Source organism: Dermacentor albipictus, unplaced genomic scaffold (genome assembly GCF_038994185.2).
Source record: "Dermacentor albipictus isolate Rhodes 1998 colony unplaced genomic scaffold, USDA_Dalb.pri_finalv2 scaffold_14, whole genome shotgun sequence".
Classification (NCBI taxonomy): Eukaryota; Metazoa; Arthropoda; class Arachnida; order Ixodida; family Ixodidae; genus Dermacentor; species Dermacentor albipictus.
Window position 1 is genome coordinate 1040910 of NW_027225568.1, and position 26943 is coordinate 1067852.

The 26943-nt window shown below is 49.7% G+C and overlaps 1 protein-coding gene across 1 annotated transcript; it reads left to right on the forward strand.

Annotated features, from left to right (window-relative positions):
* Positions 1-9834: 9834 nt before the first annotated feature.
* On the forward strand, positions 9835-14916 carry LOC135914762 (uncharacterized). Its single transcript, XM_065447680.2, has 2 exons — positions 9835-10586; positions 13098-14916. Exons 1-2 carry the CDS (start codon positions 10117-10119, stop codon positions 14725-14727), a joined length of 2100 nt encoding a protein of 699 aa, XP_065303752.1. The 5' UTR covers positions 9835-10116; the 3' UTR covers positions 14728-14916.
* The last annotated feature ends 12027 nt before the right edge of the window (positions 14917-26943 follow it).

Consider the following 26943-nt stretch of genomic DNA (forward strand, 5'->3'; position numbering starts at 1 on the left):
CGGGGTAGCGGATAAACGTCCTTGCGTGTGATCTTATTAACTCGCCGGTAGTCCACGCAAAAGCGAATTGTGCCGTCTTTCTTTTTTACCAGCACTACAGGGGAAGCCCAGGGACTGTGTGAAGGTTGTATGACACCGCGTTGGAGCATGTCTGCAACTTGCTCAGTGATCACGCTATGCTCCGTGGCGGATACACGATACGGCCTGTGGCGTAAAGGCGCATGGTTGCCGGTGTCGATGTGATGGACAACAGTGGAAGTACGGCCTAAGCGAGATTGTTGTAGATCGAATGACGTGCGAAAGCGGTCTAGAAGATGGACGATCTGGGCGTGCTGCGCTGGAGTGAGGTTGGCATCAATACTCTGGTAAAATGTTGGGTCACACGGCGGCATGGGAGGAGAAACTTGAAGGGCCAGAGCGTCAACCGGAGGAGAAGCCGGGTCGTCAGGCACATCGTAAAGGAAGCTTGGTTCGATTTCGTCGGCATAACCAAGACACTCATTGTGGAGCGCACTAGCAGGGCAAGGAAACAGGTTCGATACATAAAGTGCCCTCGAACCTTGTCGAATGGCAAGAAGGGCAAAAGGAAGCAAGAAAGGATGGCGGCGAGCAACAAGCTTAGACGGCGTGAAAAGAACTGTGGAGTCGGAAAACCCAACGCAGGAAACGGGTACAAGTGTGGCAGAGTATGGAGGAATCTCGGTGTCGGCGGGGACGAACACACGACCGGAAGTGTCATCAGTATCTTCAAAAACGTTGGTGCCGAATGGCGACAGCGCGAGTTCAGCACGGGCACAATCTATAACGGCATGATGAGAGGACAGAAAGTCCCATCCTAAAATCATGGCATGGGAGCAGCGAGGAAGAACAACGAACTCAACATGGTATAAAGCGCCGCTTATAACAACACGCACGGTACACTTCCCTAAGGTTCAATCGGCGCAGCGCTTGCTGTACGTAATAAAATGGCAGAATATGGCGTCGCGACTTTTCTAAGGGTAAGACGAAGCTGGTCCGAAATCACTGATATTGCTGCTCCCGTGTCTACAAGCGCATGAACGGCAATGTCTTCTGCATAAATTTCAAGGACGTTCGCAGGAAATAAATGAGGTCTTGAGGAGTTCGCTGAGATCGCAGTTCTTGCCTCCGGAACTGCAGTCCTTTGTTTTCCTCTCGGATAGCTTCAGGACGACGGATAAGCGGCGAGAGAGAACGCCGACGGGGAGACGGAGACCGACGGGTATTGAAGGGTCGGGAAAGAGGAGACGAGGCTTCGAAGGGCTGAGAGGCAGTAGCAGAACGGGATGGAGAGTCGAAACCGTTACTGTGTGCCTTCGGAGAATCCGAAGGATACCATCCACACCGGCGGCAAAGCCGTGCTACATGCCCAGGTAGGCCGCACAAATAACTTATAGGCCGATTGTCATGCGTGCTCCATGTATTGAGAACAGCAGGCGGAGACTGTTGGAAACACTGCTGAGGTGGGCGCATGGGCTGCTGTGGCGGCCAGTACCTGCTTGGGGGGGGGGGGGGCAGGAGAATATGTTGGAGCTGCTTGCGGAGGTGAGGGAAAGCCGCTGGTAAGTCTGGATTGATTACCTGCAGAAGGAGGCCTTGGATTAGCGACAACGGCAGCGTACGTGAGTGGCACAGGCGTAGGAGGTGGTTGATGAGCAAGTGGTACTGCGTTAGCGACTTGTTCTTGTATCATATGACGGAGATCTGGAGACAAGCGCGGCTCTGAGGCTGGAGTGACTGGCAGAAGAGAGAGTTGGCGCGCCACTTCTTCTCGTACAAATTGCTTGATTCTGTCGAAAATTTCTGAACTGCAAGGAGTAGAAGTGACACCATCACTCAGAGCTGAAAGCGCGACGTCCGGAGCGAGTGCTTGGCGCGTAGAAAGCCGTTGTTTGCGCAGCTCCTCATAGCTCTGGCAAAGCGTTATGATGTCGATGACCGTCTGAGGATTCCTTGCCAAGAGCATTTGGAAGGCATCATCTTTTATGCCTTTCAAGATGTTCTTGACCTTGGCATCTTCGGTCATATCTGGGTCTATACGCCGGCAGATGTCAACTACATCTTCAATGTAGCTCGTAAAAGTTTCGCCCTTTTGTTGGGCACGACAGCAAGGCTGTTGTTCAGCCCGAAGTTTGCTCACAGCAGGGCGACCGAATACTTCTTGAAGTGCCGTTCGGAATGCTGTCCAGGTGGAAAAGTCAGCCTCATGGTTGCGGAACCGAAGATGGGCGACCCCGGAAAGGTAGAATGGGACGTAGCCAAGCTTGTCCGCTTCAGACCATTTGTTGTGGGCACTCACTCGGTTGCATGATGACAGCCAGTCCTCTACGTTATGATCGTGAGTGCCATTGAATATGGGAGGATCCCGTTGGCGTGGCGCACCAGGACAGACGACTGGAGGCGGTGCCATGGGTGGCGCGGTAGAACTAGTCTCCTCAGGCATGGGAGATGTGACAGGGATCGTCCGGCTTCGGAGTTCACGGTTGGCAATAAGTCCAGCACCTTCCACCAAATGTCGCGAAGCACTTTGAGCAGTAAGCGTTCGCGACTAGAACGTTGGAGCAGCGAGAGGTAGTGTAGCCGACCGAGCACCGAAACAAGGTTGTTCTTTCTCGTCGTCGTTGTCTCTCTCCTAGCCACAGCCCCACTGCTCCCTATTTTACAGTACAATATATATATGCATGCCGAGATAATGGCGCGAGCGGAGAAGCCGGCGGGAAGTGCACGTGCTTAATGGTGACAAGACGAGCTGGCACAGTCCATGCCTGGGCGACGCAAATTAAGTGACTGCTGATTTCCAAGTACAGTATGTTTTATTGGAACCAAAAGTAACAACTGCACGGCACACCACGCTGTCATATCTTGATTTCGCCAGCTGAGAGGGGAATGTGAACAGTTACGATCTTTACCTATGCCTCCGCCCCATTGTCAGACTAAACTCCGCACGTCGCAGCCGCGTCATACCAGTGGGGAGCTTTGTGCCCACCCTGACTCTCTTGCATGCGTAATCACGACGACAATTAAAAATAGGAGTCTGATATCTCGGAGCACGGACAAGCTACAAGAATTCAACTGATACTGTGTAGAACACGATACTGAGAAACACGACTGGCTCTAACTTTTCAATGCAACCATACCCACTTAGTACAGTCAATAAAAAGTGAATTATTCAATTTTAGTTTATTACGATACTGACAGCGATAATTTTCTCACTTTGTGTCCCGATCAAGACTGCCCGCAACAAAACGAGGACCTTTAGGTTCACTGACTGGGACTTGTTCCGAGCCAACCGCTCCGAGCGCGTCCTTAACGATGATATGGACCTAGACTCTTGGTGCGACGAGATAAAGAAGGATGCGGCTATAGCCACCAAGGAGGTGACAACCGATCTGGAGGTGGACAGGATGGACAGTAGGCTGGCGCATCTTTTGGAAGCCAAGCAGGCACTGCTCGCGAGATGGAAGACTCAGCGCCATAACAGAAGACTACGCAAGAAAATCTCCGATATAAACAAGATCATAGAGGCTCATTGCAAGGTGCTATGCAAGCAGCAATGGGACGAGCTGTGCGACTCGGTGGAGGGCCAGCTCAAGAACGGTAAAAGCTGGGGTCTCCTTAAGCACCTACTGCACGATGGCAACACCAAGTCCAACCAGAAGAGAGCTTTGGCGAAAGCTGTCCATTTGGCCACCGACTCGACTCCAGATGAGGCAGTCATGGAGCACCTCATAGACAAGTACCTGGCGGCCACGGACGATCCGGTGCCCCCCCCCCCCAGTTTCCCGAGTACGAAGGGCGTGACGTACCATCTATGGACGAGGATTTCACCGTGGCTGAGGTCAAGCGAGTTCTCGCATCCCTCAACGGCAGATCTGCCCCTGGGCCCGACGGGATCACCAACAAAATGCTCAAGCATCTCGACGACGCCTCAATCGAGTTTCTTACGCGCAAGATGAATGATATCTGGTGCAGCGGCCTCATTCCCAAGAGCTGGAAAACAGCCTACACAGTACTCATACCGAAGCCAGGTAAAGCGCCGAGCATCGACAATCTAAGGCCCATCTCCCTGACGTCGTGTGTTGGAAAGATGAATGTTTATCCACCTAGGAATGTTTATCGAGTCAACCGGGGCCAATGGAGCCGCCCTCAAACGCATTTGTTCCAAGACCGAAAGCGCCCTCGGCCTGATCCGAAGAATCGCCAATAGGTACTGCGGAATCAAGGAAGACAATCTGATCCGGATTATCCACGCCTTCGTGCTCTGCCACCTCGCTTATTCAGGGGCTATGCACAATTGGCTCGTATCGGAGCGCAACAAGATCAACGCCTTAATCAGAAGAGTCTTCAAGCTTGCCGTCGGCCTTCCCATGCGAACGCACACAAAAGACCTTCTCAATTTGGGAATTCACAACACGTTCGAAGAAATCGTTGAAGCCCAAGAATTTTCCCAGTTTGTCAGACTCTCCGGTACCCCAGCGGGCCGAGCCATACTTGGCAAGCTGGGACGTAACCCCATGGTCGTCAGTCTCGACGCTGTGAAGCTGCCCAGCGACGTAAGGTCCAAAATTGACATACACCGGATGCCACGAAATATGCATCCCACCTACAACGAAGGACGAAGGCGAGCCAGGGGTAAAGCTCTGCTCGCCAGTGCCCGCTTGAACAAGGACCGAACATGCTTCGTAGACGCTGCTTCCTACGTTCAAGAAGAGGCCTTCTCCTCAGTGGTCATCGACTGTGATGCTAAAATCAGTAGCTGCGCTACCGTCCGCACTTCTAATTCCAGCGTTGCAGAGCAAATTGCTATTGCTCTTGCATTGACGGACAGTGTACATGACACGATTTATTCGGATTCTAAGGCCGCTGTCAGGGCCTTTCAGATGGGAATGGTGGCTCCCCAGGCCCTACGTATCATCCAAAGTGCCAAAGACATGAAACATCACTCTTTGGCCTGGTTCCCTGCGCACCTTGGGACCATTGAGGGTGCCTTGATCAACCCCAACGAGGAGGCGCACTCGGCTGCACGAGGTTTGACTGACCGTGCGCTGGGCAACGCGTCCTCTCCTGGGCGACCCGAGCCTCTCTGCTCGTACAACGAAATCTGCAAATACAATTATCTGTCAAGAAGAGTCCTACCTTCGCCGCACTCCTCGCTGTGCAGGGCCCAGGCAGTCACTCTCAGACTACTGCAAACAAGCACTTACCCGAGCCCCGCAGCGCTACACACAATGTACCCCGACCGGTTCCCAAGCCCGGATTGCCCTCTGTGTGGTGACTATGCGGACTTCGAACATGTCCTGTGGGGCTGCGCCTCTGCCGGTCCTCCTTTCACTCAAGAGGAAATGAAGAAGCTGATTAGGGCCCAGGATCAGACCTCTCAAACCCTGGCAGTCCAGAGGGCTCGCGACAGGGCCGTCAGGTTCCACCTGATGGTCCCCGAGTGGGCCTAGCCAGGTGGCGTGGCGTTTGCTTACGGCTCTAGTGGACAAAATAAAGTTGTTTCACTCACTCACTCACTCACTTTGTGTCCCGCCTGGCCACATAACTTATCTGCACAGGTGGTATTCGTGTGCCACCCAGTGCCTAAATTTAAGAAAACCACAAAGCTTAATTTTTAACACCCAGTATATAAATCGATCGAAATGCTATTTTATTGACGTCATGCTCATTTTGTACACTTATTAGTTACACAGTCAGCGTACAGTCCAAAAGTGTTAACCGAAATTTTACAAAGTGCAGTTTTGTATCGCCATCTAGCATCTAGGCGGCGAGAAGTCCTAGTGAGCTGTTTGGTCTGAACCGTGTACGTTTGGATTTTGAGAAGCTATTGTTTTTAGTTTGGAGCTGACATAAGTTTTCGTCTCGGTAGTAATATTTGTCGATGTACAGACCTAGATAGCTTACTGAAGTGCGATCAGAGAGATGCTATCAGAGTTACAAAATACCTCCCATTATAGGGAGAAATGCGAAACTTTAAATTGGTTTAGACTAATGAAGTGAACCTCTCTTTTTGTTTATCTCGTGATATGAAGATTAGTAAGAGAAAGTGCAGGTCAAAGTTCCCTTTGGTTTTGTTTTTTGCACGAGACAGCGCAAGCAGAAGTGAACATATTCTTTCTGAATGGGTAAAGCATGCTGGCCACTGGGACCTTTAAAAACAACTGGGCCGTTTTTGTTTAGGTTTCAGCTTAATGCCATGGTACATTGGGGTTAAGAGTTTTTACGTGGCCACTCAAATCTTATCTTCAGCCTTAACTGCTTCCTCCATATGTGCAACATTAAATCATTTGTCATTCATCATCGCAAAATGTCAACCGTTTTTATTGCTTATGCGGGCTTCCATCGCCAAATCTCGGCTGTCACTATGTTTTGTCATCTTCCTTTGCAGAGATACTGTGGCCATATTAGCAGTTTGTTATTAGCGTACCGTATTTTCGTGATTCTAAGCACCCTCCGTTGTTCTTGCTAAAAATGCGGAAAAAATGTGCATGCGGATCTGAGCACCCCCTTTGCACCCACTGCATCAGCGTGTTGTCTCGTGGACCTGCTATCGGCGGCGTTGAGGAAGTTGCGCGGGCATCGAGGGCGCGCGTTGCCTTCTGAACCCAGGCCAGCGGTGGGTTCACTGTATGCACCTAGGTAACTTTCTTTTGAATGTTTACCAAATAAAATTTTATTTCTAGCACCCGATCGTCGAGATATCGCCGCGAAAAGAAGGGGGGGGGGTCATTTTAGATTTTTCGAATCTAGCACCTCGTTCATTTTGGGCATTGCAATTGTGAAAAAAAGGGTGGATAGAGTCGAGTAAATATGGCACTATCATCCAGGAACGCTGTCGGAATTTGGTAGGGTATTTCTAATGCCGAAACTGTAAAAACCTGAAAAAAAGAAATTCGTGATTTAACAAAGTTTTTTCGCTGCAAGTACAGCTTCCTTATATCGAGGTTCGATTATTGAATTTTTCGCTGCAATTTAGGTTCCTCATTTTCAGGATTCTTGGCTTTTGAGCCATCCAAAATTTTAATGTTGTTAATTCGCATAAAAAGTCTATACAACTAGACTGGGAAGACAACTGACGTTGAAAATGTTATTCTGAAATGAAATGTATGGACATTCCGGCCACGTTTGCGTCATTGTCAACGCCATGTGATCCTGCGTACAATGGCTCATGTGAGGCTGGTGCAGCTTAGCCAGCTGAGCCTGCTCTATCTGCAGGGCTAACTGTATACACGACCTGCGCACTCTGATGGGTCACGTGATCTGCTGCAGCTGCCATGTCGAAGGGCGAGCGTGTAGGGGCGAGCCAAGCAGGCTAGTGGCTTCATTCAAGCTGTCTTCTCCTACGCCCAGTCTTGGAGGTTACTTGTGCAGAGTTTCGGAGGCATGGCACAGTTGAAATGACGAAGGAAGCAGCGGCACGGAAACTTTCCTTTGGTACAAGCACGCGCGCTCCCTGGTGACGGTACTCATCATCACCCCAATGTTATGACCACGAGTGCATGTGGTCATCGAGTGAAGTCTGTTTATGTGTGGCCCTGGATGCATGAGACCATGCTAGTTTAGTTCGTCAACAAATGTGTTCCGCGATTTGTACTGCCCTTACAGCTATGTGTTATAGCTATGTCTTTGTCTAACAAATGAATTAATTTGCGATCACTGTGAATGTTTCTCCTTTCGGTTAAAACTGTGACATTTGTTTGTAGGCTGTACTCACACACAGCAAAAATTTTACCGCGTGTCATATTGATTAGACAAAAAGGAAAGCTGGCATAGCAATGTCTGCATCTGCTGATACTACAGCCAAGCAGATTCCTGCGCTGCGGATCTTATTTTATTCTTCGCTTGTTCAATGCTCCATTTGTGTGCTTGTGTGGTTAGGTGGCGCAGAATGGCCTGGAGATACTGTCAATCGTGGCACAAAGACACAAGGATGACTTCCGCCCGTACACCTTCCGCCCCTACACCTTCACCTACACCCTACACGTTTGGTCATATAGTTCAAGGCTTTGCCCCCACTAGTCTTGTGGAAGGCAGAATCTTCATGGATTGATTTAATTTGATCTGAGAGAGTGCGACTGTATCAGCCTCCTGTTTATTATTAGGTGTTGTGCCATACTACGAGCACCACGTGGCGAGCCTGCCCCGCCTGGTTCCTGCCGACAAGAACTCGCCCAAACCGGTTCCTGCCGATGAGGGGTCGCCGAAGGGATTTAAGGGAGAACCGGCCCATTGTGAGGACAGAATGTCGCTTGCTGCCGCCCAGTCAGTCTGATGTGCGCTCCTACTGCTACGTGTACGTTATGATCCACTATCTGTAAATATTGTATAAAGTTTTCGTTTCTTCTTCGTCTACGGAAACAGTCCGTCTTTCATCCTCAACCCCGAAGTCACAACATGGGGTGGCACAATGCCGTGCGGAATCAGGACAATTTTGACGATGGGGTGAAGATATTTATATTGTACAGATTGCTAGCAGTAAAGGATGATTTAAAGCAAGATGATAGTGAGAAGAGTGATAAGCTCAAAAGACTTGTTGCATAAGTATTTATGCCTGCGCTTCGTGAATGCAGCATTCGGTTTTATGTTATCTAACTATGCGTTCGCATATTTCTGAGACTTGAAATACTCTGCCCTGGCTACATTTATTCAAACGTAATACGGGTTCATCTTAGTGCTACTGTGGTTTCCAGCCTTATTGCAAGGTGGCTACTATCTTGCAACCTTCCATAGTTTACACCATTTGTTATGGTTCAGAACTTTGCCATTTCCTTGTGTCACTTAATGTCTGCACTTAAGGTAAAACATGATTTGCGCCTGCTAAGCATGTGAAAACTATTTCTCTTGCTCTCATTTCCCTGGCCATAGACAGAATGGGTGATAGCGAAAATTCCGTAAGTATTCTGCGTATTTACTGGGATTCGTGATGTGTACGATTATTGTTTTGTTTGGCCTGAGCTGCTATGTCACTGTAGAGTTAGTTGAGCCAGACACAACAGTACTGTGTGTGTCCCCCATGGTAGTTGCAAAGTGAGGAACTTTCCTGATTATTTCTGCCATTGTGCGCAGCCATGCCACTGAGAATATTAGCATTTCTGACCAACTTTGGCGTTGAAATCTGGAAATACGTTTTGACAGCATATTCTTTATTGAGAAATGTTTTCAAAATATTTTTCACAGTGTTTTGGTTTTCATCATTTTACTCCTTTAGTTTCACCTGTTTCGAAAATTCCAAAACATGCTGACACTATAGCTGAATAATGGACTTTGATATACATTTGAACCTATTGGGCATGCCCGCAGCCCTGACAGATCAACAGGGTACCTGTGCACCTGTCACCATTCGTAGCTGCACAATGGTTCATCATCAGCATCATCAAGACTGGCAGGGAAGGAAAAAAGGGAGAAGAGTGCAATGGAAAGCGATGAAGGAGAAAGCAAGGGAGTGGGGGCAGAGAGCACGATGCAATACTGAGCGTCTGTTATCCCTGGAGTGTCAGTTGGCCACGCGACAAGCATCAAAAGAAAAGCGAGTCGGCGCTCCTGTTTATTTTACTCCGTGGTCCGGTTTATCGCTTGCACCATCCACTGTATGCAAAGAGATTCCAACGATAAGCACGTCGACATCGAACTCTTATTTATCACATGTTTTTTTTTATTTGTTTTTAATATGTGCGCCGATCAAAGATGACGAATGCCCACTTTGGGAACGAGCCGTAATCTCGTTATTGCAGATAGGGCGTCCGCCTTTCTGCATTCTTGTTCATAGACAAGCTTTTCGTTAGTAAGAAGCCAATGACATCACTAGGGCGCAGGCGCATGGGAAGGAGGAAAACGATTGCTGAATGTCTAGTCCAGTAGCCTCAATTTGCGGCTGCAAAAATCTGCAGCTTTGAAACGTTTCACCTGCACCGGTAAGAGGCTCAGGGCCGATACTATGTGCCTGATAGAACTGCAGTGATTGCATGGTAGTAAGCGATGGGCACATGTGCCTGCGCGTCTAACCGGTGAAAGTGTATGTAATCACTGGGTGTAGATGCAGACTGGCTCATTGCCAGAACACCGCTGAACGCCCTTCGACGGCCACCGCTACATACCGCCATGGGCCACAGGATCCCCACGAGTCTGAAAGAGTTAGATCCTGAAGACATCAACCTACGCTTCCCGGGATTAGGCCTCAACATTCCTTGCACGGCGGAAGACGGTGGCGTCGACAATGGCGGCATTTCAATGTATTGCTGTCACATTCTCGAACGGCTATCCGCGTGGAATCACTTCTTCTGGCATGTCGGCTTGCAGCTGCGTGAACTCGTCGCACCCGGAAAACTGTCCCTTGTGCGGCTCGCCCGCTTGGGCAGCGGCGGCCTCCAGCAAGAAGTGCGCAGTCGCGACGCTCGGCTTCTCTTCCACCTGCTCTTGGTGCGGCACTGTTGCGTCGTGAGCGCTCACTTCGACGAAGTCGTCTGTGAAGGAAGTGGGCTCGGCGAGTACCGAGAGCTCGTCGTCTCGGCGCTTCAGAACAACACGAGTCTGAGAGCGTTGACCCTCGGCAGCCTATTTTGCGACTACAGGTACGTGTGCTTCCTGAGTACCGACTCTTAGAATAGTCGGTATTTTATCAGTCCTTTAGTTTTGCGTCATGCATTGGCAGTGATAACAGGACAATGTTAAGGGGAAGTTTGAGGCTTGAAACGATGAACAGTGGTCGAACAAGGGATGACTTAGGCTTAAGACAACGTTGCGACAAGGGGACTTGTGTTGATTGCAGCAACTTGTACGAGACTTGCCCTGACGAAGGCAAGTGCGTTTGTGTAAACGTTGGCTCCAACAACTTTCGGACCACTGGTCACACGTTAGCGTGATACGTTAGGTCCTCTGCGCAGTCCAGCCTCCATGTGGCACTGCTTGGCATGCTTGAGCGCAGACTCAAGTTAATGGAGTGAAGCATTCGAATATTTCGGACGTTCTGTGCCGCTGAATCTGCGGCGCCTTCTGGTCAAACGGGTGACCTTGCCTTATGCCGATGTTTTGACCACAGCGTGAGATGACAGTATGCGATGACTGATTCTGCCATTCGTCTCTTGCAGTGAATACGCAGAGGAAGTAGCAAGGACCAGTTTGTATCAAAGCGGGCTGCGTAGGCGCTGCAACGTTGTTGCGCAGTAGCACTAATTATTAGTAGCTTGCGTTCATGTTTGCAGTGTGAAATTTAAACACATGCACATGAGAAATTCGTTCTGCAGCATGACGCGAGGGGAAGAAAAGGGAAAGTTGTCATCCTCCAGAATGCAGGTCGAAGCTGCATAGGCAATTGAATTCGCGCTGCAAACATGAGCAGAAGCTCCAGCAACCAACTAACCCATCTCATCTCATTGATAACCAGCGCTATAACACGCCACAGTATGCGCATGCGCAGACTTTGTTTGGCTGTACTTTTATTATATTGCGTGATCGTGTGCTGCACCCGCCGTGGTTGCTCAGTGGCTATGGTGTTGGGCTGCTGAGCACGAGGTCGCGGGATTGAATCCCGGCCATGGCGGCCGCATTTCGATGGGGGCAAAATCCGAAAACACCCGTGTGTTTAGATTTAGGTGCACGTTAAAGAACCCCAGGTGGTAGAAATTTCCGGAGTCCTCCACTACGGCGTGCCTCATAATCTGAATATGGTTTTGGAACGTAAAACCCCATAATTTAATTTTTTTTATTCGTGTGCTGCGCTCACCGTATTCTTTCCCACACGATTTCTAATCTTCTCTTACCGCTAGGAATGCGCTCTTTTTCTGTCCTCTTATGTTTTAACGTTTATTTCTAGACGTAGTAGCTGCAACGCCAGCCAGGATACATAATATAATGTAGCCTGATTACTAGTGGTTGCTCTGCGAACCGATGGCAAGAAATAATCGGTAGCTTTTCGAGAATTACGTGAAACTTCACAAGCACCTCCACGAACATGAATGAAAGTAATAATTTGCAATTTTTATTCAAAGTACAGAGTATAAAACAAATCTGAAATATGCGCAATATGGTGCCTGGCTCTTAGCTTCCTACTTTAGTACCTGAGGCCATGCAAAGAAAGGATTATGCAGATTTCTTCGCGTCAATGCTAGCCATAGTGATCTGATGCCCTTGCTATGTGTGAAAGCAGTAGTTTCGTAAGTGTGCGAACGGGTGAGTTAATGTCGCGCAGGTGGCATTTGGTACGTGTTGCCAATGGCAGAAGGCACCTGGTTTTCATTTTACAGCAATATTTAGCTCGAGAAATAAGTCGGATCATGGAGCAGGCAGGAACCTTCCCTTCCTTGCATATTGCTTTCGAACGCGTTTCTGTGCAAAAATCTGTTCTAGTGCGCGTTCAACTGGCGCTGCAGCCTCCATGTGCTTTGTGCAATTCCTGTACTGTGAGATGGAGCGTTGCGGAATATTGTACAGTAAGGAATAGAGGCAGTTGCACAGATGGTGTTGAAAACGTAAGATTATACTGCCAGTCAATGCTCGGTCGGTCTGAAATAGACTCCGTGCCCTTGTGTGAGTGAAAACCGCACACGTCGGGAAGGATTGCTCGGAATAACTCGTACATAGGCTGTTGAAATGCTGTTGCATGAAAGCAATTCACAAGGGGGAAGAATGCACTTGGTATTAGTCACACAATAATCAAAACTGCCCTTACTCATGAGTACCTATTTGAGCCATCGTCAACAACCTAGACGCCCGAAGGAAAAATTAGCCAGCCCAACAGTAGCTTCTGTCTTGCCTTCGCTTCTCTAGTTCGAAAGTTATGTCACACTCCACGAAATCAGATTTTGCGTCTGTTTATTGCGCAAATGCTGCGAGCACTGGAGGCTAGTTTCGGCGTTACCATCATTCGAGGTTTTAATTTTTCCAGACTCCCGAATGTGCCACAAAGTGTCAAATCTGAGAAATAGTTCAAGTTCAGACGTCATTTTAGACGGTGTGTACGACATTGCTTGTAGAAGTAATCCAACGGAAATGTTTAATAACGTGTCGAAAAACTGCACATCAAATTAATAAATTTATAGGCGCGGTAAGAAAAGAGTTAACCAACGTGCCGCCTTTCTGTACAGGTGCATTCGAGAGGACATGTTCAGGGCGATGGGAAAGATGACGCACCTGCGAGAACTGGTCATCTCGGGCACCGGCGCAGTGCCCTCAGACCTGCTGGACGCGATTTGTGCGCTCCTGGTAGACACGACGAGTCTGGCCACTCTCTCGATGTCGGGTCTCATTTTCGACGCGGAAAACGGGAAGCGCCTCCTCGCCGCGCTTCGGCACAACGAAAGCATTGCGAACCTGTCTTTGCACCGCAGCATTCTTCATTCTCGTTTCCCGAACGGAGTGCCCATTTTCTCCCGTTTTCTGACCACCAGTGTTCGCCTGTGCTCTCTGAGCGTGCTCGATGTGTGTTCGGATTCGGCAAACACGTACAACGATCTAACGTGCATGTCCGCAGCGCTTGTCATTCGCGGAACGCTCTCGAAGCTGAAACTTTCCGGCTTCCTTCTAAACGCCGACTGCGCGGGCCTTCTTGCATGTCTCGTGTCCCGGAGAGGTGGTTTCCTCAAACACCTGGACATTAGCGGCTGCCATTGGAGAGCGGAGTCGTGGCTTCGCGACGACGCTCGACCGATAGACTTGGAACAACCAGGTCCTGTCTTTTGCAAACCCATCTGTCCCTGGCTTCAGGGGTTCGACAATACGTGGGTAAAACTCTCGTATCTCGCCTTCAGCTTCGCGGGACTCAAGCCAGATGTCCTCGGAGCTCTCTTGAACACCGCCGCCACCATCAAATCTCTCGACACCATCTCGGTCAGTGACGTGCCGCTGTACGAACTGAAGGAAGTCTGCCATGTCATCCGGGAGGCCGGAATGAGTGACCGAGTCCGTATAGCAGGCGGATACCTTGTCGACCGGGCGGCACTAAATATGCTCCAAGAGTTTCCAGAAGGACTGCGCCATGTGACCGTCAGTTCGCTCTTTGAGCCGAGGCCGGAGGTATTTCGACAGACTGTTGACATAGCGTGCTCTTGGTACCAGCTGACTGCGCTCTGTCTGCTCCTGACGCAGAATGTTCTAAGCGACGTCGACACGGTGCTCTTGTTGAGCAACTGTTTGCTCACTGCTACCGGGTTAAGGGAGCTCAAGTTGAGGGGTTGTAACAAGCCAGACCTGAGCCGCTGTCTTCGGGCAGAGGACAGTTCTCATAGCGTGCTTCTCGAGGCTATCTTCGAAAATCCGGGCGTCCGAGAGCTGCGAATGACCGGGTTCCGTCTAGGCCGGGCCAACTTGTGGTTCCTGGCCGACCAGGTGATCGCCAGCGAGACGCTGTGCGAAGTATCCTTTGCTGCCTGTGACATGTTCGAGAACCAAAGGTTTGTTCAGTTCCTCGCGGCAGATTTCCGACAGAACAAGATGATCGTACATTTGCAAGTTTTGGAATCTGTTGACGGAGAAACACTAGATGAGAGGTTTGTCCTCGAAGATCTTCTCGGTCGCAACATAGGCTACCTCACGTGCGCAGCGCACTTTGTAGTCCTCGAGGGCTACTTGCCGCGCTGCGCAGAAGCCTACGAGACCGTCTACCATAGCCCAGCCCTGAACGGGAAAATCCACGAGCTCGCGTCCTTGAAAGAGGCGTCGCGGAACGATGGAAGGAAATTTTGGGATGACGTGATTTTTAGTAAGTGTCGCGAGTAGTATCTGACAAAGAGGGCAGCGGTGTTCTCTGCTACTATTCAGTTATTGAATCATTTACCATTTCACTGACCTGTTCGGCGTTTACGTGTGCACGTCCTTATCGGTCTATCGACGCTATCCTTGTGCGAGTGGTAGGTTGCGTGTTCAGCGCTCTAGCATGAAATAAAACGCATCTACTCTTACATTCCATTAACGTGCTTTACTACGAAGGGTGGTGTGACGAGTTCGCCACATGTTGTGTTTTAGCCTCAAATGCGTCTGTGTTATTAGCAGTGTTACTGATGTTCATCCGTATATTACAGGTTTGGCTGCTCTACATCCCACACCTGATTTTAGCTTCGACAATGCCTCAGATGTTCAGAAATCTTTGAAATAAGTGCACTGAGTGCTTCCGCGCGCCTCTGGAACAGTTCATTTTCTAAGAGAGCAAGGCTGCCCGCAGCTTTACATGCTAGACATGAAACGTGTTGGAAGCCACATACTTCTGTGGAATTGACAACATTGCAATTATCGCACCAGCGTCGATCGGAGCGCCTTTACACGCCGAATGACGGAGCAGATCTGCGTAATGATTGAGTGCGCGCAAAGCTCGGCGATGAAACAAAACTCGACAATGGGATCGTTGGAGAGCCCAATGCGTCACAAAGGCCCTCGATTTCTTCGTATACTGCGGTGCATCAGCATGTTTCCAGCGCCAACCGTTGGCAAAGAATAACAATACATAAAGCGCAGGCATTTATGCGCTCTGTGATGCTTCCGTGTTAATATTACTACACGAAAATTTGGCGCTGCAGTTGTTCAATTGGCATGAAAACGGTCCATTGATAGATGATTTGGCCTGGATATCTTCACACAGCACGTTACAGCTTTTATTGTGAACGGATAGTGGAATACGTATGAATACGAATACGTAAATCGCCGTGCTGTTTCAATGCGAAGCCATTATACGGCCCATTATGCGAAAATGCGGCGTTGTCATCTGAATGCGTGGCCGAATGATAGTAGCAAAAATGGACGAGGGCAAAGACTAAAACCACAAAGAAATAATCCAATTGGCATCAAGTTTCTCACGGCGGTTCCAGTGAACAAACGACATTAGCAATGCACTTGCACTTTGAAAGTACTGTTAGGTAAAATTCGGTATGGCTGGGAATCGGGATGCGAGGCGAGCACGCTTAGCCGACGCTATTGCACACGGCGCAGCCATCTGGCTGACTAAACGTGTGGTCTAGAGCGTGCATCGATGAGCGCATGACGGCGCAGCCAGTATGTATGACGTGGCGCCACATCATGAGGATATAAAATGGGCGTACACATTAAAAAGTACTGATGTCCAACCGAATGCCGCTGAGCGGTCCTTCGTTCTATAAACCGCTCGCAGGCAAGTTCGAGCGCGTTGGGACTATTGGCGCGTTTTCATTGTGCCTTACCAAGGTGCAGTTCAAACGCAGGCGATAGTTTGCGCACACAAGGTACGTGCAGAAAAAAGGCATTTCACCAAAGAACTAGAATGGTTTCGCATTCCAGACGTAATCGGTCTTAAGTGTCGCTGCCGGTTTCTTTTTTTGTGTTTGATGATCGAGGATACTATTTATTCTGTTTGTAACACAATGATTCGCATGTCCACGGGTCTTGCACATTCCCCTTCGGAACTTCACGGCAAAGCTCAAGTGTAACTGAATGGGCATAATTAAAAAGAAAAAAAAAGAAAATATATTTGCCGATATCGTGGGAGGATAAAAAAGTTTCGATTAACTACAACAAGAGGGTAGTCCCTTCTAGCTACAGATGCATGCATGGCGCTTGGTCTGAACATTGGTGGTGAATTAAAGAGCTTTAATCAGATAAGGGATACGCGGTCAAGTCATAGGCCAGGAGGGAATCGTTTCGCACCCTCCCGGCAGGGGTCACGTTGACTTGAAGAAGTAAATGGGCTGGGAGAGTGTTGAGGTATCTGTACAGGAAAAACATTGATTCATTGTGGAGGAAAAGAACTAAGAAGCTAACCAGCAAGTATGAAGAACGCCAAGCGGAAAGTCAGAGAGGCTGAAATAATCGCGTGGGTGGCGGCAATGGAAAAGAGACCTGCCGTGAATAACTGTACTCAAGAGGAAAAAATGAAATCGGGAAAGAAACAATTGATAATAACTCGAGGGAAAGCTCATTACTTTTCGAAGCGAAATCGGAATGCCGTTTCGAAGCGAAATCGGCATGCCCGTGTTCTAAGGCATAACACGCACCTATAAAGCGAGATATAAGAAGAAAGAAGAAGCATGTTCTTGCAGCGGTAAAGCTAGGGAAACGCGGAGCATGTTTTCTTAGAATGTGAAGACGTCTACCCAGCGGTCTATTTAGCCACCAATGAACTCCTTGAAGCCCTTGGATTCAGCTAGAGCAGAGGAAAAGCAAACATGTTCACAATAGACATTAGTGACAGACGATAGGAAGATATGTGGGAAAAAAGTAGGGAAATGACAAAAAACGGAGATGTACAAAAGCAAAGTTTACAATAGGGGGTAAGAAAATTTAGTTGTGGGAATTCATCGTGCGTTTTTTTTTTCTTTTTACCTAGGCAGGTCATTAGGCAGTATAATAGCAAGAGCTTGGTGGCGCAACCCACCGCCCCGTTCCAAAAGGGACGCTCACAACATCCATCAATCCATACATGCATCCAGCGCTAAATTCAAACCGTAAAGTGAATTCATACAGCTCGCGTCGGAACGGTAATGGTATGGACGAGGCAACCTAAAGTTTGCCCGCGCGGCACCAGCGCCGAATGCTCCCCTAGCGGACCGATGGAAGTTTCGAGGGTCGTCGCTGCGCTAGCGCGCGCCCGTGTTCTGTACGGCGGGAGCGCTCGTGCGCGTAGTTTTTGCGAAGCCGAGTGCGACCTCATCAGCCAGGAAAGGTGGCACGCTATATTGATGTGTTGTTGATTGCAGCAGCAGCCTCGAAAACACGATAGGTCGTACGCCGCCCGTGAATCTCTACAGATTTTCGGGGAAGTGGTACGAGAAGGACAGACGACAAGCATGGATAACTGCAGTGCGCCGAGTCAAGTAAGTCTCATGCTTTCGCCTTCGCGTGTAATATCTTGAAGCGGAATAGTCATATGCCTGTTTTTATTGCACGGCCGTTTTTTTAGTCGTGTCGCGTTGTTGAATAGTGGTGGCATCCGCCGTTTGTTAGCGGTAAATGCATGCGTGTTGCGCCGCTAAGCTCTACGACGCGTGCTCGATTCCCAGCCACGGCGGATGCATTTCGATAGGGGCACAATGCAAGAACACACTTGTTACCGTGTGCTTTGATTTTTGTGCACCTTTAAGAACCCCCAGATGTTAAAATTATTCCTGAGACTCCCCATTACAGCGGGCCTCATAATGATTTCGTGGTTTTGGCATGGTTTTGGCACTTGGAACCCCCGAATTTATTTGATTGCACTGTGCCTTCCCTTGCGATCGGCATGGACGAGCTGAAGAGAATTATTTCCCTTTTCCAAACGCTGCAACTTAAATTACTAGTTGTGCAGGTAACGAAAGGGGCCGCGCGCTACTTTTGTGTGGTAGCAGACCGTATTTAATGCAAGCCGCGGTCGTCGCGTGCGTCGGGAAGCGGCAGATCGGAAAGCAGCCGCTCGAGACCTGCGCGTTATGTTTGTTGTTTGCCCATGCTTTCTAAGTATCGAAGTGTGCAAGTATCAAAACTTGTAGTGGTACCACTCTTGTAGAATAATATATGCACACAATTACAGGAACGTTACCTTTGCAAACATATTATTGGGAGTAATTTATTCCCCACGACAAATAGGCACACATACTGTTTCATTTATATGCGATGCAGATGGAAGCGGCGCCAAACAGACCAATGGCAATCGCAACAGTCTTCTCAGCTAGCAGTCAGCACCACCGGGCATATGCTTTCGTACTGCAGCGACACAGCTCTTGAGCAGCAGCAAGACACGTGTGAAACAGACTCCAGAACATGCCTTCGTGAAGCGACGGAACCGTAAGCAGCCCAATGGATCTGCAGTCATCGAGTAGTATGACAACAGAAGTTCCTGCTACCAGTGTGACTTATGTTGTAATTGAAATAAAAGTGGCTAAATTTCTGAACATTGTGCGTACCTCTAACTCGACGTCGTCTACGATCTTGTCGGACACCTGTCACACGCACTTGGCTTTCACTCTAGCTCACATCACCGTCCACAATTTGTTCAACGCCGTACACGTTCGGAAGCAGACGCTCCCCTATCGTGAGGTTGCCGCCACGAAAAACAGCTGTCGGCGTCGGCAACCTTCTTGAAACCGCACGGCAATCTTTGCATCGCTGTTGCGCCAGCAGGCGATCTGCCGCCGTCGAAAACGGAGCGCCGTGAGAACGAGCAGCGAAAAAAAGCGCGGACGGCACAACGTAATCAAAGCGGAGACTGCGCCACGACGCGACCATGCTGCTTGGCGTTTCCACATTGGGGCGCTGTCAGGAGGCGCAGTAGCGCCACCTGGCCATGGCTTTCTCGTCTATAGAAGGAACGTAATGCAGTATGTTTGCACACGCAGGTTTTTGAGAGGCAGATGGGACGGAGAAAGAGAGGGATTACGCGTGTGCACGTGTTTAGCGTGCTTGTGGGGGACCTAGGCGGGACTGTCGAAGAGAGAGGACACGCCGCTCTTCGCTCCGACGACCTCGCCTCGCCAGTCGCACACGGCTCCACGTGTGCGGACGTGCTTGCACATCCTTCCGGCGTGTGCTGCATGAGCCGCGTGGCCACCACCGTCGCGTGCTGCCACGCATGCTCTGCGCGACCTTCTGCGCCTACCTCGCTGCATCGTGCCTGCCGTAGGATCACTCCCCCTGTCCGACGTCCACACTTCGAGTGACGAGACACCGAGACTACACCTGCTCCACGCACGGGTGTGGTGCTTTGTGCACGCGCCACGTGTCCTTCCACTGGCATGGAGAGAAGCCATCGTAGTACCCATTCTAAAACAAGGCAAGGATGCATCCTCAGTGGAAAGTTACCGTCCCATTGCTTTAACAAGTTGTCTTTGCAAATTTTATGCAAAAATGATAAACCGCAGGCTCTTGCATTTCCTTGAAGAAAACAAACTGCTCGATCCTTATCAGTGCGGCTTTAGAGAAGGCCGTTCTACAACAGACAGCCTTGTTCGCATAGAAGCAAACATCCGCGAAGCTTTTATACACAAACAGTTTTTTTTCTGTCTGTCTTCCTCGACATGGAAAAAGCATATGATACAACGTGGCGGTTTGGAATATTACGAGATCTTTCAGAAATCGGTATCCGCGGGAATATGCTCAACATAATAGAAAGCTAGTTAACAAATCGCACGTTCCGCGTTAGAGTTGGGAATGCTCTTTCCAGACCATATACACAGGAAACTGGGGTGCCGCAGGGAGGCGTACTCAGCTGTACGCTTTTCATCATAAAAATGAACTCCTTACGTTCAGTAATACCACCCGGCGTGTTCTACTCCCTATACGTAGATGATATACAGATCGGTTTCAAGTCGTGTAACCTCGCAATCTCTGAACGACACATCCAAACTGGACTGAACAAAGTGTCTAAATGGGCCAGAGAAAATGGCTTTAAAATCAATCCCCAAAAAAGCTCATGTGTGTTATTCACACGAAAGAGAGGACTGACCGCAGATCCCAATGTAGACTTAAATGGACAGCGCATACCTGTAAACACAGAACACAAATTTCTGGGCATAATTCTGGATAAAAAATTAACTTTCATTCCGCACCTAAGATATCTTAAGCACAAATACCTAAAAACAATGAACATTCTAAAAATCTTGTCGCATGCAACATGGGGCAGTGACAGGAAATGCCTCATGAATGTCTACAAAAGCCTTATACGTACACGCCTAGACTACGGGGCCGTGGTTTACCAGTCTGCCACCCCAAGCGCCTTAAAGATTCTTGACCCTATTCATCACTTAGGTATCCGCCTGGCTACCGGTGCCTTCAGGACGAGTCCTGTTGAGAGTCTCTACGTTGAAGCCAATGAGTGGTCGCTTCATCTTCAGAGGTCGTACTGCAGTTTCCTTTACTTTCTGAAAGTTAACGCGAACCGCGACCATCCGTGTTATGAAACTATAAACAACCTTGCATCTGCAACGCTGTTTGAAAATCGACCTGCAGCTAGAGAACCATTTTCTCTGCGCGTTAGAAAACTTTTTGAGGAAATGGAAGCTCCGGCTCTTGAGCAAAACCTCATGGCCCCAGCAAAGCCACTGCCACCGTCGCAGTGGCAGCACATAGAATGCGATACATCCTTCATAGAGGTAACAAAACACGCTCCAGAGGCACACATAAGAATGCATTTCTTAGAACTCCAGCACAAGTACCCGTACACAGAATTTTACACTGACGCTTCGAAGTCGCACGCTGGCGTTTCCTACGCAGCTGTCGGCCCATCGTTCTCCGAATCCAACGTTATGCACCCGGAAACAAGCATCTTCACCGCAGAGGCTTACGCAATACTGTCTGCTGTCCAACAAATCAAGAAAACAAAGCTACAGAAAGCCATTGTATTTACAGACTCCCTATCCGTCGTAAAATCTCTGATATCACTCAAGAACCTGAAGAATCCCATACTCATTAATCTATATTCACTCCTGTGCAAATTATATTCGTGTAATAAACAGGTCATAGTATGTTGGGTGCCTGGGCACAGGGGCATCGAGGGCAACACGCTCGCTGATGAAATTGCCAAATCGATTACAAAAACAGCTGGCAACTCTTCTATAGGTATCGCACCTTCAGACCTAAAGCTATTTTTGCGCAAAAAACTTAGAAGGCATTGGCAACAGATGTGGGATACCGAAACTTCCAATAAACTCCATTTAATTAAGCCACACTTAGGAAATTACGAACCAATAACAAAAACAAGGCGAACTGAAGTCATTTTCTGCCGCCTTAGGATAGGCCATACCTATGGCACACACTCTTATCTATTGACCGGTAGCGAAGTTCCAACCTGTTGTAAATGTGGCGAAACACTGACCGTCCTCCATGTCCTGCTGGAGTGTCGGGAAGCGGAATCTCAAAGAAAACAGCACTTCCCTCTAGCGTACCGACAGCAGATCCCTTTACACCCATGTATGTTCCTTGGTGCTGACCCGCTTTTTAACCCAAAAACAGTTTTTAACTATTTACAAGATGTTGACGCATTACAAGTACTAGGCCCACAAGTTTCGTAGCACGGCCTCTAATCAGAGGCTCCTGCTGCTAAAGCAGCGCTTTGTATAGCACTTGCCTCCGGGCCCTTTCAGTTAAGGACCTTCTTGAGGCAGTAGTGCAACTGACATATATGCATTTTTAGTACCTCACACCTTTATGGTATAACTTTTAGGTTAACAGCACACCTCACAAGCCATTGTCATTATGTTAACATGTTTATACCCTGCTTCTTGTCTTATGCCTCTATACAGCCACACTATCTCGTCATAGACAGCCACCATACCCTTCGTTGTTACTTTTCTCACTGAGTACATAACACCATTGTTTGGCGCTCTTTGGCCATGACTGGCCCTTGCGCCACAAAACCCTATACATTATCATCATCATCATCATCACGTGTGTTGTGTTGTGCGCGCGCTGCGCGTGCCGAGCGAGTTTGTGTTCCGCGGTGGGGATGCGTTTCTCGTGACGTGCTGATATCGAGCCCTGCGGTTGTGTTGTGTGAACGACTTTTTTTTTTAAGCATTAGTTTTCGCCCGCCGGAAGGACGCCCACCGCGCGCGGGTCACCGTCGACATGCCAGCACGTCGCTCGTGACATTCGAGCCGTCTACTCTTCAAGAGCTCCGTGCGAGAGAAGAGCTCCAGAACCGCGCCGCGCACATTGTCGACGAATGGCTGCGCAAGCAAGCCACCACTACGCCACCGGCGGCCCCTGCTCTACCCATGGCTGTATTCGACAGCACTGGGGCACCGGCAGCAGTTGTGGAGTTACCCCAGGCGAGCCCCATCTGCCTGACGCAGGACTCCACCCTTGATAAGAGGACTGCCGCCTGTCTTCCCTCTTCAGACGACGAGGAAGAAATGGACTCCTCGGCTCGCGGAAACGCGCCCGTGAAGCTGGGAGCGAGGAGGACGTGGCCTCGAGCTCCACCACTGGAAAAGCTGGCGCCACCGTCGGCGTGACGTGCTAGGAGGGATCACGTGGACATAGCGGCCGCGTCGTCTGCTACGAGCACATCGAAAATGGATTTCACCGCTCTTTCTGCGCACGCGCGAGGAGCAGTAGCTGCGAGAGAGAAGTGTGGGGACTTCAGGTGCTCGAGATTTCACGTCGTTTAGGTACTACGGGGAAGAAAACCGTTTGCTCCGTTTGTCCCTAGCCGAGCTTGCAGCACAGAATCGACAGGATGCGTGGCCGGCAAGGCGGAAAAAGCCGCGTCCGAAGTGAGTTTGTTGCTATTTTGTTGCGACGGTAGCATATTAAATTTTATAGTCGCAAGGGGATACGTTTGGAAGTGAGGTGTCTTCTCGGATGACTTTAGTGGCAAAGCATTACGTCGTGCCGATGCATTGTTCATTAGTGTCGTTGATCAAGGTCAGCATACCACACACTTCAGGGGAAGTGCGGGAACGGAAACAGTTTATGAATTAACTGCAGGTCACGTGAGGGATATTTGTACGACAAATAGACGCACGCGTGTCGGAATAGACAACTTGAGCCACAGGGTAAGTAAACATTCTTGGCGAATCCCCCAGTATGTGTATTTTCCACTGGATAGGTTTCCACAAGCATATAAAAAGGCAAGAAGTGAATTCGGCAGCCAAAAACAGCAGAGTGCGCAGAAAGAAGAGAACAATTGAACGAGAAACTTCGAGCTGGATACAAGTGATAAAGCAAAAGCGAAGTCATTTCAGTGAACTTCCAACAATATTGAGCTTATCACCGATTCCCACCTGTGTGTCAGATCCGGCAACATTTTTTTTCAATCTGGCCAACTTTCGTGAATACTCGTAAAGGTTACGGGGCCCTAACTTGAAATTTTGCTTGCTGCAGTCAGCAGAATTGTTTTCTCTCTTTGGTACAACGATCATTAAAACCGGTTTCATGGTCTTCTAATCTGCGAATCACTCCGTTTCGCGTGTATTTTGATAGGAAAACTGGAGTTGACCCCGACATAAAGCCTTTTCTAAATCTGCTGTTTCTAAAGCAAGGTTTTGGCATATTTATTTGTACTTTTATACAATTGTCACAAACCAAGGAAACAATAGAAAATTAAACATTTATCATGTCAGCAACCTTAAAATAATGCATGACAATGGGGAAAATTAAGAAAGCACGCATACAAACACACGAACAAGCTTTATTGCGGCTTGAATGAATGCCTTGCGCCCTGCAGCACCATCTCACGTTATCCTTCGGCCTCACTTCACTCGTTTACGTAGTACAGCGGCTTCCAGGCACGTGAATCTCCTTGATCTTCGCCCCAGCTCCGATTCCGGCTTCCGGAGCCACCCAGTGCACCCTCGCCAGTCGACGGAGCACACCGGTCAAACCCTTCCACTTGACGCGCTTTCGCTCGACCGCGGCGCAAGCCACCCTCCGGATCTCAGCATCATAGTGCTCCGTTGCGCCGGTTCGCCTGCCTTCACCGTAAAGCCGAAGTACCTGCTGCTTGGCTTCCTCATCAGGGCACAGACTGGTCACGTACAGAGCCGTGTACGCGTTAAGTTTAAACAGGGTGTCCTTCGTCAATGGTGCAGTACTTACACGGTCACTCGATGCGCCATCTCTCGCAGCCGATTCGGATTCGGCCGGCAGCTGCAGATTGACGGGTAGCTGGTCGTCCACAGAGCTGATAGTCTGTGTCACTGTAGACACGTCGGACGAAACGTACGTTGTCACGCAGCTTCGGCCTGCATGGGACGCTTTGTCTCGAGCGGGGAAGTACTCGGACAACACGACCACTTCGCTGTCCTGTTCGTCGTCGTTGCCAACACCCGGCGCTGTCGACGGACAAGATTGGGTCTCCCGCTCGCAGTCTACCTCGCTGGACAAAGAAATGACCGAACAGCAAGCTTGCGCTTCGTGTTTAACGAACAAAGGGGAGACAGCTGGAGCATCGGTTTCTCGATTTTGTTTCGCCTGGCTACTGATGTTGGTCATGTCGGTGTCGGGAAAGGAACAATTCAGCCACTGAATAACTTTGGCTGCGGGTCAGTCGGGTCAGTCATGCGGGTCAGTCGGCAAGGCATTTCTGTAAGAGCTACGAGAGGGTCCACCTGCTGCGCCAAGACCTTTGTCGAAAACGGCATCCTCTTTGTTGTTGTCGTAAACTCTGCGTGAAGTGGACGCAACTCCGTGAACCGGGTGGGCTTGCTTTGCGGGTGAGGGGGCCCGAGTGTTGTCAAGTCCAGTTGCTGCGTCAAGACCAGTGTTGACAACTTTCTGTGTATTTTCATAAAGAACATTGATAGAAGAGAAGGTGGCTCCGTGAATAGTACGGGCTTGCTTTGTGTCAGATGATTTTCTCTTCATCCTAGACGAAAGTTCAGCAGTATTATCGGTATGAAGACTCTGGGAGCGTGCAAGGACACGTGATTGGGAGCTGCTGTGTCGTCGACATCGCTAACAGCAGAGTCCAGATGCGCATGCTCGTCAGTCAGCTTAGGTGCCTGGCTACGTATTAGCTTTAGCATGTTTTCAACAGCAGCTTCCGCTTCTGCGTAGTCCGAAGTGTTTACTGCTCTCTCGGGATGCTGTTTAGTTCCTTCGTTCGGACGAGAGTCAGTCCGTCAGTCGAGGTGTCAACCGTAGTGGCCAGTGCCAGTGAAGCCTCCACGTTGTGCGTGTATTGCTGAATGCCACTATTGTCCCCGGTCGCCGATTTTTCTGCTGCAGCACAGCTAATCTTATTTCGGCGGCCTGCAGGAACCATTGGGTTATGACTCGTGAAAGGGCGCCTGTTTCCACTGGAAGGCTGCAAGAACGCTCCATCGAGCTCGTTTGATTCGTCCGAAGCAGACTTGCCTTCGTCCTTGCGGTGCTTGTCCTGCAGGGATCGCTTACGGAAAGCGCATGGGTCAGCGCTTGAGGGAAATTTGACTTTGGATCTCACACTCACTCCTTCTTTAGACCCGGTATCGGCAGCTGCCCTTTTAGAAGCTTGTTTTGTTTCCGTCTTAGCTTGCGTAGCAGATGGCTTGACCATCTTCGAGAATATGCCTTCACCGTTACTCTCGGACACGCGAGGACGGTCAGTGTGGTCGCACGTCTTGGTCTCATCCCTGTATTGGCCTCGCAAGCTGCCTCTGAAGCCGTGTGACGCGTTCCATTCTCTCTTCACTCCGTCTGCAGCAACAGTGACAGTCATCCGTCTCTCTTTCGACTCGCACTGATCACAAGTATCTGCTTCTGCATGGTGTCGTCTGTCCCGCTTGCCGCCACCTTCACGACATTCATCGTCACCAGACTTAACCGAGCCACGATGAGCCTTGTAGCGCTGCATGTGCTGCCCGCTTTCCTTCTCGTCTCCAAACATCACTTCATTCCCCAAAAATGAAGTCTTGTAGGCAGCCCGCCCTGCAGTAGCGAAGCCGACCTGATACAACTGATACGGTCGGTGACGTTCCGTTCTGTCTTGCACGTTCGCCGAAATGCCGCCGCAGGTTCCCGCTTGGTAGTGTATCCAGTCTCCTTGACGGCAAGCAGGAGGTCGGTTATGAAAGCCACTGCGGCCGAAGCATCGTCTTCCGAAATAAAAATGATTCTGCGTTTTAGTTCCACGCCTGGGGAATGGCCTCTACTGGGTTGGATGGCCGCGAGAGGCCTGTGGTGGCGGCGATGGGCACTGCAGCAGCGGCGGTCGCTGCAGAGGTCTGAAGCACGGACGGAAGCCGCCGCCTCCGAGGAACGACGCGTTGCTTCCGTCGACTCCATGCGGTCGAAGCGGTCGCCTCCAGCCGTGGTATGGCATTGGTGGCCGGGCGGAGCGTCCGTAATTGCTGGGCAGTACGTTGGTGGGGTCACAGAAAGTTCCAACTGTGCCGTCGTCGCCATTTCGATAAGCGCAGTGGTTTGCTCCGTTGGCGTTGTAGTCGTAACCATGCCGCTGGCGACGGTCGATCTGGCCTTGGGCTTCCCAGTATCGCGGCAGCTCCGCCGGCTTCAAGAATGCCTCTGCCGCTGCTTGCGAGTAGCCATCGCCGAGCGTCTGCCGGTTGTGTCCAC